We start from the raw sequence: 14,039 nt of genomic DNA on the forward strand, positions 1-14,039 counted from the left end.
CGACAATGTCGTATTTCGCGTTTAGCAAACTCATTTAGCAAACTTGCCAAGATCAAAATGAGGGTATTGAGGGTAGATTTCGAGTCGCATCGTTAGCAACGTTCGCAAAAAAATAAAGTTTGCAAGTTCGCAATAAAAATTGGCTTGAAAATCAATTTGCGAACTTGCGCATCTCCAGGGCTAGTATTTAGTTCGCAAAATATTTTTCACAAATTTTTCAATGGGAAAAGTCCACAAATCTCCATTAGTTACCGAAGGTCTTCTGAAATATTTTATAAATTTCTTATTTTTAGACGCAAAACTTCGGTAACTAAAGGTAATTTGCGAATTTTTCTCACTACAAAATTCGAGATATTTAAATAAAATTTTCATTTGCGAAGTGTGATCACTTCGTTGCTTCGCAAAATTCGCAATTTCGAAAAAGTTATGTTGCGATGCGAACATGCGAACTCATAATGAATACCCTGATTAATTTTGAGCTCGTATGTTCCCATCGCAACATAACTTTTTCGAAATTGCGAATTTTACGAAGCAACGAAGTGAAGACACTTCGAAAATCATAAGGTTCGGAAAATTTGGTTCAAATGTCTCGAATTTTGCAATAGGAAAAATACGTTAATTCCAATTAGTTACTGAAGTTTTTCGTCTGAAATTTACAAAATAAGAAATTTTAAAAATTCAAAAGCCCAAACTTCGGTAACCAACAGAGATTTGTGGAGTTTTCCCATTGCAAAATCGGTATAATTATGTTTTGCCAACTTTATTATTTTGCGAACGTTGTTAACCCTTAGCCATGGGAGACCGTTTAAAAACGTTTTAGAGTTTTTGCTTTAATTCGGGAGACCGTGAAAAGCCGTTCGCAAAAAAAGTCTCTGCCTTCGGGGTCAACGGCTTTTCACGTTTCCATGTCAGGTGCGGGACAACGGATATTTCCGTGGTAAAAATTATTTAGCTGATTCGGGAAACGGCAAAACACGTTGGCACTAAAAACTAAAATTATTAGGGCCTTGATTCAGAATCGTCCGTGGTAACACTAGGTCACTTTCATATAACTTCGCCCCTGCTTTGCATAGGATGGGTTGTGTGTAAAATTTCTGACTCTGGTTTACTAACTGATAAAACTATTCAAGAAATTTATAACGGAAAGTTATTGAGGCCAAACCACACCCGTCTCGTGTAATCTTGGTTTTGTCAGGACATGTTCATTTTTGCTAATTTTCAACGTTGATGAAAAACTAGTGGGAGAAATTAGTTTCGGGTTTTCCCAGAAGCTCGACAAATATTTTGCTTAGTACACCAACTATCTCAGCTAATTTATAAAGGTACAGGGGATTATTTAAGATACAAAATATGAGGTAAAACCAGCGTCGCCAATAAATAAAAGGTTATATACACCTTCTATCAAACTCATAAATTATCAAATTGATCTCCTCGTATAGGTTGAGGTCTTGGCTGCATTTCAAAAATAAAATATACCAAATGAATGCATATAGTTAGTCAGAACTCTTGATCCGAGTTAAAAAAAACCCTTATGTAGATCCATAAACATGTCCATTTTACAAATGTCTTGAGTAGTTTTGAAGTCATAATTTTGCACCATAGTCGTAGTTCATAACTCTAAAATTATCATGCAACTTTGCTTTACAATGTTACACTTAAATTTTAATACTCATCAGTCATCATTTTAAATATGATACTTATTGATGTTGTCCCGCAGTTAATTTTCTACTAACGTGTTTTGCCGTTCTCCCGAATTGAGCATTTATAAAATCGTCCCGAATCTAAGCAACACATACAATAAAAGTCTCCAGATTTAGAACTTGTCAGATTTTAATTATTTTTTGGCTTCCCGAATGGTGACAATTGTGGTCATCGAAAGGCCCCGCAGCAACGCCAAACATAGTTACCGTTTCTCCTCGGCTAAGGGTTAACGAATGAATACCCTCAATATTTCTGTCGTGAGGGGATTCGCAAAATTTGACTTTGCAAATCTCAAAAATCTACTGAAAATCATCTACATATTTTGATTTATTTCCATGCATTTCTTAAATTTCTTTTGGTGAGGATGAGTTTGCGAAATAATTTAGAGAAATAATAACATGCCCAATTGCTGGGCAAATCTGCGAATTTTTTTTTATGGTTTTCCAGCTAAATTTTTGCGAGATGCTATTTTATTGTAAAGGCAATTTATCCAAGTTATGTAACTGTTGAATTTGTTACCAAAAATTGTTACTAAAATTTATTACGAAAATTTATTACCAAAAATTTCTTACCATAATTTATTCCCAAAGAAAAAAACCATATTTGGCCACGTTTAGTGAAATGTGTTTGTTTTACATGATGTTATTTCAACTTTGGAATGTAGCATCTTGTTTTTTTAAATTTCATTAGTAAATTTACAACATTTGCGAAAATTCCATGCTTATTACAAAGCCTCGTAAATATGGATAAGATTGATTTCCTTCGTAAAAGCATTTCGTCGAGTGTTATACTAAATTTGTTTCGGAAATTTTAAAGTTTCAAAATTTCAATTCCCGGAAACCTATCTGACCAAATTTAACGGACTATATTTCTTTTGCAAAATTTTGTTCCGATTTTGTAATGTTACAACTGGATAAGCAAATTTACGACGCTTACGAAAATTAAATGCTTACAAAGTTTCGTAAATAAAGGAAAGGTTGGTACGCTTTTACCTTCTAAAAAATTTTTCATTCAGAGCTATTCAAAATTTCTTGCGAAAATTTTCAAAATTTCGAAACTTGTCCTTCAACAACAAACCATATCTGACCAATTTCAGTTAAATATATTTATTTTTACATCAATTTGTGTCGACTTTGAAATTGGGCAATCTTTTTTTAAGAACCTGGGGAGTAATTCAATCGTAATTTGCGCAAGGCGTAAGCATAAATTTTGATTCAAAATCTATGCTAACGCTTTGCAGAAACTACAATTTAATTCCTCTCCTGTTTAAACAAATTTGCAACGTTTGCGAAAATTCTAGTATTTCAAAGCTTCTTAAATTTAGGCAAGATTAATGCGTGTTTTTCCTCCGTAAAAACATTTTGTAGAAAATTATGCTAAATTTCTTATGGTAAATTCAAAATTTCAAAAATTAACTCCCATTAAAAATTCCAGTATCTGAACAAATTCAATTAAATTAATTATTTTTACATAATTTTGTTCCAGCTTCGAAATGTGACAATCTTTAAAAAAAATTGAACAAAAGCAAATTTGCAACATTTAGGATAATTCCATGATCTCAAAGCTTCCTAAATTTTTCTCTCGTAAAAATATTTCTTAAGAACTAAAAGTCAAGAAATTTGGAGATTTATATTGTAAGAATAGCTATGTATGCTTTAGTTTCATGCCAAAAAAATATATATGCAGGATTTCAAAGTCAAAATTTTTCAAAATGATGTAGATGTTGAGTTCTACATTTATTGCAAACATTACAAAATTTCAAAACTTTAAAACTTTGTTATATATAATTTTAAAATTTTAAAATTTTAAAATCTACTACAATCGGGGTAAAACATCTAATCAAGTTTAATTCGATATATTTATTGTTACATTATTTTGTTGCAGCTTTGAAATATGATAATCGTTTTAAATAAACTGAATAAGCAAATTTGCTTGCGAATATTCTAGGATTTCAAAGCTTCCTTAATATTGGCAGGAATTTTGCATGGATTTCAATTTCTGCTTTAGTTTCATGAAACGAAATAAATAGGTAAGAGTTCCGAGCGAAGATTTTTTCGAAATTATGTTTTTGCGTTATTTTAAATTTATTAGGAGCATTTCAAAATTTGAAAATGGCAAAATTTTGAAATTCTATACTGTTTTGAAATCTATTTTGAAATTTAAAAGCTTAGAATTTTCAAAATTTCAAAATCGATTTCAGCAAAATGAAGCATCTGACCCGGACCTGTTCACATTCGTGAATTTAACATTGGTGAATATAGGAATGACTATTCATTCACAACGTTAAATTCATGAATGTTAACACCTCTGATCTGATCAAGTTTAATCGAATATATTTCTTTTTCATAATTTTGTCCTGACTTTTAAATTTATTTTTTAATGGATAAGCAAATTTACGACATTTACGAAAGTTCCATGTTTACGAAACTTAAAAGTATTACTTACGAAGGTACACTGTAAAGCATCCGGTAGAGTCACATATGTACTCCGTGTTGGTATTGATTTGGTAATAATTCATTACCGGATTGGTTATATTTTGATTCTAAGTGGTATAGATTTCATTACCACCTCATTACTGCGCCGTAACGATCGATATTACCGATGCCGGTAGAGTCATATATGTACTCCGTCCGGTAATGATTCGTAAAGATTCAATACCAGTTGCCTAAGAGTATACTTATGTAAATCTTTCGCGTCAGCCTATTGCAAATTGACAAATATTTTTCTAAACGAATCTATTTTAGTATTTATTCCATCATGAATGTGGTAAACGTCGCAAATATGTATATATCGTAAATTTACGACATTTATGAAAATTCCAGGCTTCGTAACCGATTTTCGTTCGTACAAATATTTCGTATGAATTAAAAGCGAGGATATTTCAAAATTGATAATTAGGCATTTCACGTCAGCCTTCGTAACTCCGTAAACTATAGAAACTTATGAACTTCTGACGAGACTTGGGAACATTTCGAAGGTAATTTTTGGTGCAAAACTTTACGAAGATGAAGTGCATGTTTTTGATTCGTAAGATGATTTTCGTAAGCTTACGGGGTTACGAGGTTGGCGTGAGGCCTGATTATTCTATTTCACGGTATTCTTTTAACTATGGTGAATTTACGAGGTTTACGAAAATTCTATGATGCGAAGTTGTCACTAGGTTTTTTTGAATTCAAAGTTCAAATTAAAAATTAAACATATAATTTGTAATGCACATAAAACCTTCGTAACTGTGGTAAACGTTATAAATTTACGACAGTTACACAAATGCAGAAAAATTCGTTGTGAAGCTACACGACGGCAGAAAATCAAATTTTTCAACTTTTTCAAATTATAAAATACACTTTGTGGTACCCTTTTAAATTGGTCACATGTACCCAAAATAACATTTCAAATCGAAAGATTTTTTTAAGATTTTCAAAAAATTTAAATTTTTGTTAAATTTCGAATCCATAATTTATATTTTATGTAAGAATTAAACCTCAGGGTGTTTCCAGATAATAATTCAATCAATCTTCAAATAAAGTTTCTAATTTCTGCTTTAGTTTCATGAAATAAATACGTAAGGAAATATTTTGTTTAATTTGTGTAAATGTTGAGTTATATTAAATTTATTACGAAAATTTGAAACTTTTCTCTGAAATTATGATCTTTTTGTGTCCGTCGATCTGGCAAAGCTTAATTAAATATATTTTTCTTTCCATAATTTTTTACCGACTTTGAAATCGTACAATATGTTTTTTACACGTTACTAAAGTAGTTTTTACTCACTTTAACATTTCTATTTTATTGTAACGACAACTTATCTTTGTAATTTAAAAATTTCAAATATCCCCAAATTTAACCGAATATATTTTTTGTACATATTCCGACTTTTAAATGGTACAATTGGATACGCAAATTTATGACATTTATAAAAATTCCACGCCTATAAAGCTTCCTAAATGTGGGCAAGATTGATTTATTTTTCCTAAAAATATTTCGCATGAACTACAAATAAAAGTCAGAAAATTTCGAGATTTTCCGCTTTTCTGTTTTATGTAACAAAATAATTTGAGAGTGAAGATTTTTCTAAATGATGTAAATGTTGATTAAAATTATTATTAAAATTTCAAAATTTCAAAATCTCAAAATCTATTTCAGTGCGAAAAAGAAGGATCTGACCAAGTTTAATAAAATATCTTTCTTTTCCATAACTTTGTTCCGACTTTAAAATTTGACAATAATTTAACAAAAAGAAATTTCCTAATAAGCAAATTTGCAACATTTACGAAAATTCTATGCTTGCACACCATGGGGAAAAATAATGTGGGTCTTCACGTCACTAAAAAACGTCACTTCGCAACACATCTTCGCAACTTTGCGGTGTTTGCGAAATCGGTGTCGTGAACGACTTATTTTACATGAAAATGCGTAAATTAATTCATTTGACGGAAAAGTTTAAGGTTGTCTGGCAACATTTCCCAAAATGAGGAGAAATTAAAATTTCACTTGACGACGAGTTTGTGAAAAATAGTTTACGACGATAATAGATGCCCTTTCGCTTCGCATGTTTCGTAAAAAAAATAAAGCAATCTGATTGGTTGTCGCATCGCAACTCTTCGCAAAAATCGCAAACTTGCGAAGATATGTTGCGAAGCGACGTTTACGGCTTTTACGAAGTTGACGTGAATACCCATATTATTTACGAAGATACATCTTTCACATCAACCCTTTGTAAATTGAATATTTTTTCGTTACGAATCAACAGTTACGAAGGTCGTGAAAACCCCAAATACAAATTATTTGAGTCACCTGGATACTTTATAATTGTGTAATTTTTTTGTAGGCAACCATTGTTGGGGGATCTCGACCGTTTTGTAGCGGAAGTCTGATTACAGATAGACAGTAAGATTTTCGAAATTGAATTTGCTTATTTTCGAAATTGATGTGAATTAATTAATGTGAATTTTTGTTTTTTATTTACAGTATTTTAACAGCATCCCATTTTGTATCGAAGTAAGTTGATCAATTAATAAAAATTGGTTGGCGTGCAAGAAATTTGAGAATATTAAAGAAACCAGTTGTTATGAATAATCTGCACAGAAGTAAAAGTTTTTTATGTATCCGGAGTAAAATTTCAGAACGAATTTGCAAAATTTTGATTTCTACACGTCATAGAAATGTGGATGATATTCATTATGCAAATTATATCTGCATGTATATAAAATTTGCAAATATTCTTCTGCGGAAGCAGGTTCTAATAAACCGGTGCGCAATTCCTATACAAGTTTTGTGAGGAGTAAAATGTGCAAAATTTCAAAATCATTAATTCTTAAGAAATTTTCAAAGATGCAAATTTCTGAAACGAGGAGGATTTGTAATTTATTGTTTATTATTTTGCAGTATCACGGTTGCGGATGTGTTCCACATGCGAGGTGCGTTAGGTTTCCAAGCTATTCAAAATTAATGAGAATATTATATTTCCATTAAAATTTTGAAAAATGCTTGAATTCTTAATTTTTTAAAAATATGTGATATATTTTTTAATTTGTAGTTCACATCGGGTACAAGACTGCCTTCGGAGGGCAGACCGAGGGACCCTTCGCGGTTCGAAAAGTCCTCAAAGTCATTCGACATAAAGGATTCAGCTTTGATAAATTGGTAAAAATTGGCACCTTTAAACCTCACAAGGGAGGTCGACCAGCGGATGCTCTCGGATTTTGAGCGAATTAGTGTGGTCCGATCATAAATTTAATTATGATGAAATTTGCGAAAGACACGATCTCCCAAGGGGCACGTTTCGCAGAGATATTTGCATCTGAAGAGGAGAAAACGCGTCGTTAATTTTGCAGTGTAAAATTTGTCGACTTTTCTCCTCTTGCGATGCAAATATCTCCCCCAAACAGCCGATCGTGCTCAAAATATTGTCAATCGATCACAAATTTAAGTAGTGTGAAATTTGCAAAAGCCATGAATTCCGAATGGCAGAGATATTTGCATCCGAGGAGGAGAAAACCCAGAGTAAATTTGGAACGTGTAACATTGCTGTATCTCAAAGTCAGAAAAAAATATTGAAAACAAATAAATTTAATTGAACATGACCAGATATCTGTTGCTCCTGATCTTCCATCGTAAACTTACAATGCGATGACGCCAGGGGTCTCGCTCCGATTTTGATGAAACGAGGATAATTATGTAGCCTTAGGTAAATAATTGAACACATGTTTCGGGATTTTTCATAATGCTCAGTTTAAACAAAGTTATGATGGTGTAAGTGGCCGAAAATTCGCATTTTTCTCCCTAAAAAACATTAAGATAAAAACTTCACGAGAAAAATGCGAATTTTCGGCCACTTACACCATCATAACTTTGTTTAAACTGAGCATTATGAAAAATCCCGAAACATGTGTTCAATTATTTACCTAAGGCTACATAATTATCCTCGTTTCATCAAAATCGGAGCGAGACCCCTGGCGTCATCGCATAGTTAGTAAATACTTAAAAATTTGTGAGCTTTTCTCCTCTTGGGATGCAAATATCTCGGCCAAACGTAAACGCCATTGGGAGATCGTATCGTTTCGCGAATTTCACTTTAATTAAATTTTTCAATGATTGGCACTACATAATTTAACTCAAAATAGTGTAAGTATTAAGTAATTTAATCATAAATTTAATTAGTATGAAATTTGCAAAACGATACGATCTCCCAATGGCGTTTACGTTTGGCCGAGATATTTACATCGCAAGAGGAGAAAATGCGCCATAAAGTCGACAAATTTTACACTTTACAAATTTACAGCGCGTTTTCTCCTCTTCGGATGCAAATATCTCTGCCAAACGTAAACGCCATTGGGAGATCGTATCGTTTCGCAAATTTCATAATAATTAAATTTGTCATCGATTCGCACTAATTTGCTCAAAATATGAGACCATCCGCTGATAGACCACCATATTTTTCGCAAGTTCACACCAAAAATAAAAGTAAGTTATGTGGAAATTAAGTATACAAAATTTGCAATTTTTTTCGCAATTATAGCTCAATGACGTCGCGATTCTTTTGTTGGATCGTCCCGTCCGCTTTTCCGAGGACATTCATCCCGTCTGTTTATCCAATAATCCTACCTTAAACGCGAACGGGATCGCGGAAGCGTTCGAAACGGGCTGGGTGGAGGATCCGATGGTGAAAACGATCAGTTCGCACCACCCCTTCGTGGACCCCCATGTCCAGAAATACTTCAGTTTTGGGTACAATAACGTGACCTGGACGTTGCAACAGTCCATGGCCAGGTAAGGACAAATTAGTTAATTATTTCCTGTCAATAATAAACAGAGGGCGAATTCGTATTTTTTACGAAGAATTGCTACACTATAAATTAAGTTGAGTAAAATTGCCACCAATGCAAATATTGATCAACATTTACTCTGACAAAGGTAAAATTTCCTCAAGGTTGAAAGATTTTTGCTCTACCTTGAGTAAATTTTACCTTTCTCAGGGTAAATTTTACTCAATTTTTGCTATGGTGGCAATTTTACTCACAATTGAGTAAATTTTAATCAAATTTATTTAGAGTAAATATTTTTAACATTTATGGAAAAAATGCTAAAATATTTACGAAATACGTACGAAACAAATATTGAAATAAGGATTTTACAAAAATTTGTACTTTGGAATTGAATTGTTTGTGATCCAATTTCTTTTAACAAAAAAGTTTTTGTCTCAAATGGTTGAATAAATATTTTAAAAAATTGTGAATTTTTGGCAAATTTTAAACAAAATCAATTTCTTAACGTAATTATTTAACGGCACTTTAAAAATGTTTACGAATATGCATATTAAAATAAGTCAAAGGTTTGTCTGACAGTTTTAGTTTTTGTAAAAAAAATAAATGTGACACTGGATGTGTTCAACAAACCGCAGAAACTACTAAAATTTTGAAAATATAAAAAAATGTTTCTTAATATTTCGAGGTTTCCTAAAAAAATTTTCATCAATGTTTCCGCTCTGATTATGACAGTAACTTCTCCTCGAAAATACTTAAATTTTCGTAATAATTATCGATTTGAAAAATAATATTGGAATCTAAAAATATCGAACTTAGAAGCTATTTCTGAAACTTAAGTGGAATACCGTCACTTAAATTTTTACGAATAATTTTGTACGCCAATTTTGTAGAACGCTAAACTAAAGACCTTCTTTTGTAAAATATAATTTCTTAACTTTGGGAAAATTTATTTGAATATTTTTGTTTTTGCACGAATTTTTCATATTATGAATAGTCTCAGATCTCTGCCGCATTCTTTTTTGTAAATGTGTTTTCAACTTCGACAAACGGGATAAAATTTCAAAATATTTCAAAATATTTTTAATACTTTCGACGTTTCCTACAAAATTGATTTAAAATCTAATATCATAAATTTCAGATGTTATATATTTACGAAAAAAATGAGTGAATATTTCATCAATTTTTGTTAAATATTTAAAATGGTGTCATCTTTCGGATGAACAAATTTTTTAGAGTAGAATTAAGAATAATAATTTGGACTCAAAGTTTTCAATATTTTTCATGCTTCTACATAGCTTTTCCCAAATATAAGTATTTTGTACGTTTTTCTGTGTTGTAATTTTAAAGAAATTTTGAAATTTTTACAAGTTTCATTATTTGGACGACGTTAAACTTTTTTAGGAGTTTTTATTGTAACACAAATTATATTAGGTGGAAATAATGTGCGAACGTGATTTAAAATAAAAATTCATAAATTTCAGATATTACAAAAATGACTAATTATTTCATTTTTTTAAATATTTGAAATTGTGTCATCCAGTAACCGAATTTTTTTGGATTTTTTGAAAGTTTTCAATTGTGAATATAAGTATTTTGCACGTTTTTCTACTAGTTTTCAAAAATTCTCATAATTTCGACGACGTTAATTTTTTTGTGACGTATTTATTGTATTGCAAAAACCAGGTTGTCGAGTAAATTTTAATTCTTGTGTAATGGTTTGGCATTATTTGCAAAACAATATGAAAATATTTGACCATTTTTTTAAGTTTAAAATTTTGCCAATACGATTTTGGGTGAACAAGTTTTTGTTACAAGTTTAGACTAGAAAATAACGGTTAAAATAATACTTTGGAGTGGAATGTTTTCAAAATTTTCCATACTTCAAAAATTTTCCTATGTTTTTCTGCGAATTTTAAAAATTTGGGACATTTTTTTAACATCAATATTTCGGCATTTTTTTTTGCGAAATGTATCTACTGTATAACAAACTAGGTTTGGCCAATGCAATGCAGAAGCTTGATCTAACTTCATAAATTTCAGTCATGACTTAATGGTTTGCCATTATTTTTGAAAAATATATAAATATTTGAACATTTGATAAACAATGTTTAGAATTTTGTGAATACGATTTTGCATGAAGAAGTTTTTGCTACAAATTTAGTGTAGAAAATTAAATTTAAAATTATAGTTCTTTGAAGTTTTAAATATTTTCCATACTTCAAAATTTTCCTTTTAAGTATCGTTATTTCTGGAAATAAAAAAAAAACATATCGAAATTTTTCGACGTCGTTAAACACTTTTTTTTACTGGGAAGTATTTATTTTATTAGGAAATAGATTCGTTGGTTTGACATTTAGCACCAAAAAATTTGAATCTTGAATTTACAAAATAATAACTTGGTAAGAAAATGCCCGAAAATTCGTCCCAAAAATATTTCAGCTTTTCATGCAAATTTTGCATACACATTAATTTACATATTTTGCTATTTTCCGAAAAAATTTGGGAAAAATCATGACCAAATATTTTATCAAATTTGTATACTGAATTAAAGAATAATGATTTGGCGAGAAAATTCTCGAAAATTCGTTCGAACATATTTTACCTTTTCTCGCAAATATTTCACACAAATTTATTCATATATTTTGCTATGTACGCAAAAAATTTGCGAAAAATCATGACCAAATTTCTAGCCAAATATCTTTTGTCCACTTTTTTCCAGAATCAAATCGATCTTTTCTTGCAAATATTTCATACACATTAATTTATATATTTTGTAATTTAAAAAAGATCATGACCAAATCTCTTACCAAATTTGTATAACAATTTTGGTAAGAGATTACTAAAATCTCTTACCAAACATGGTGTAATTGGTGTAATTGTAATTTGTAAGGTAAATTCGTTCGAAAATATTTTAGCTTTTCTCGCAAATTTGTCATACACATTTATTCACATATTTTGCCATGTTCAGAAACAAAATTGCTAAAAATCATGACAAAATTTCTTGTCCACTTTTTTTCAGAGTGAAAACGAACGACGATTGTCAATCGAATTACGAGTTTTTGGAAAAGAGTGGAATCTACATAACGGATTCGATGCTCTGCGCGGCCACGGAGGACGGAAAATCCTGTTCTTTTAAAGGAAACTCTGGCGCACCTTTGTTCATCATGCGGGACGGGAAACCAATCCAGCTCGGCCTCGTGAGCTGGGGAATTGGGTGAGTTAATTAATTACAATTAAATTAATCAAAGGCGAGCAAAATAATTTGTGAAAATGCCGTATTTTGAGCTCGGTTCTTGGCAGGGTTTGAATTTCGGGAGGTGTTACACCCAAAAAAAGACCAGAATCTACGCGGAGAAGGCAACAGTCAGTCGAAAATATAGGTTTTGCGAAGAAATTAACTTTTATCTCTGTCAAAATACTTAATTTGTTTAATCATGAAGACAATGACGCGATTTACCAAGTCCTTGATAACTTTGTAAAATCCGTAAACTTGCAAGTTTTTGGTAATATTTGCAAAGAACATTAAGTAGCTTACTTTTTTGTAAATTTGCTAAGATCAACGGCGTAGTATTAGTTTATAAAATTATTTTACAAAACTTATGGATTTTATAAAGTTACAAAGGACTGCGTTAATTGCGTCTTCGTGATTTAATAAAGCTAAGTATTTCGGCAGCGATAAAATCTTAATTTCTTCAGAAAGCCTGAAGTTTCGACTGACTGTTGCCCTCTCCACGTAGATTTTCATGTTTTTATGAGTTCAACACCACCGGAAATCCAAACCCTCGGAAGAACCGAGCTCAAAATACTGTACATATTTTGACAACGTTTTTTTTCACCATGCAATTTATGGTTCAAAATTCATATATAAAATTAATTATGACTTTCACCTCTCCATTAAAAAATAGATGCGGCCATTTCCCCGCAGTTTTCACCTCGACGCAAAAATATCTTCCATGGATAGAGAAAGTTGTTCAGAAAACGAGATGATTTTCACTATTTTTTTCTCTTCAGAGTGAATGATATCAATTATTTTTGTTGTAATTTGGTCGGTGTGTTGGTCTGTATTTTGTAAAATTTGGTGTGTTTTTCTGTCTGAACTTCATTTTTTGTATGTATTTTGTCTAACTTGGGGGGGGGGATTATTTTTACTTTTACGAGTATGTACATATGTATTTTTTAACAAAGAAATAACGACGAAACGAGACGTTCAAATAGAATTAACCCTTTAGCATGTATGATTAACGACAAGAAAATGCATTAAATCGGGGACACTATAAGAATGTTGTGGTCATGGCGCGGGAGGAGAAATTCAGGAGTTTTTAATAAAACTCGGAAAACTGAAAAATCAAAAATTTAACATTGAGTTGTATAGGGAAATATCCAAATTTTTGGGAAGAAAATCTTCAAATTTAGCATTGTGTTGGCATAGGAGAAATGCCTCAAAATTGCAACAAATTTTAGGTCGCGGAGAGAAAATGGTGAAAATCAATGACCTCCTAGAAACGATAATTGTCGTCCTTCCGCGCCATGACCACGAGTTTTCAGGACGACTTTTGTCGTACTCCCGAATTAAACCATTTCTTATAAAACGACTATTGTCGTCGTTACAGTTTAAAGGGTTAATTACTTTTTTTAAAGAAAAAAGAAGAACTATTATGTATTTAACTCTAAATAAATTAACAATTCCTTATTTGTACAAGGCGTTAATGAAATTTTGAAATAAATGAAAATGTCAACCGTTAATGCGTTAATGAATTTGTAATTGGAAACGTGACAGTCGACAAAAAGAAAGAAAGAGAAATAAAAAAACGTCGCATTTATCGTATAAAATCAAACCCACTACATAATTTGCATATGTGTGCATGTGTGTATTTGGAGGGTAATTAACCGTGTCATTGTGTCAGGGAGACACGAAAATTATTGTTCTCGGAGGGAACAATACAAATTAGGACAGAGTTCAGCCAGAAAGCGAAAGTACCCCTAAAAAACCACCTGTGTTTTTCATCTCTAGTATTTCGCCACATAGATGATACCAGTAGCCGCAGAAGCTGTGGGGACATCTGGGGACATTGC

The 14,039-nt window shown here is 31.4% G+C and overlaps 1 protein-coding gene across 1 annotated transcript in view; it reads left to right on the plus strand.

Moving 5' to 3' along the window:
• The window catches only part of LOC110859080, a 28,921-nt gene extending 15,702 nt beyond the window's left edge, over window positions 1-13,219 (plus strand). Inside the window, exons 5-11 of the mRNA XM_022107943.2 lie at window positions 6,530-6,588; window positions 6,670-6,699; window positions 7,087-7,118; window positions 7,238-7,344; window positions 8,720-8,970; window positions 11,986-12,180; window positions 12,872-13,219. Coding sequence (XP_021963635.1) covers window positions 6,530-6,588; window positions 6,670-6,699; window positions 7,087-7,118; window positions 7,238-7,344; window positions 8,720-8,970; window positions 11,986-12,180; window positions 12,872-12,953 — 756 coding nt within the window. The 3' untranslated portion in view covers window positions 12,954-13,219. The remainder of the gene's footprint in view (window positions 1-6,529; window positions 6,589-6,669; window positions 6,700-7,086; window positions 7,119-7,237; window positions 7,345-8,719; window positions 8,971-11,985; window positions 12,181-12,871) is intronic.
• The last annotated feature ends 820 nt before the right edge of the window (window positions 13,220-14,039 follow it).

This window comes from Folsomia candida, unplaced genomic scaffold (genome assembly GCF_002217175.1).
Source record: "Folsomia candida strain VU population unplaced genomic scaffold, ASM221717v1 Fcan01_Sc024, whole genome shotgun sequence".
Lineage (NCBI taxonomy): Eukaryota > Metazoa > Arthropoda > Collembola > Entomobryomorpha > Isotomidae > Folsomia > Folsomia candida.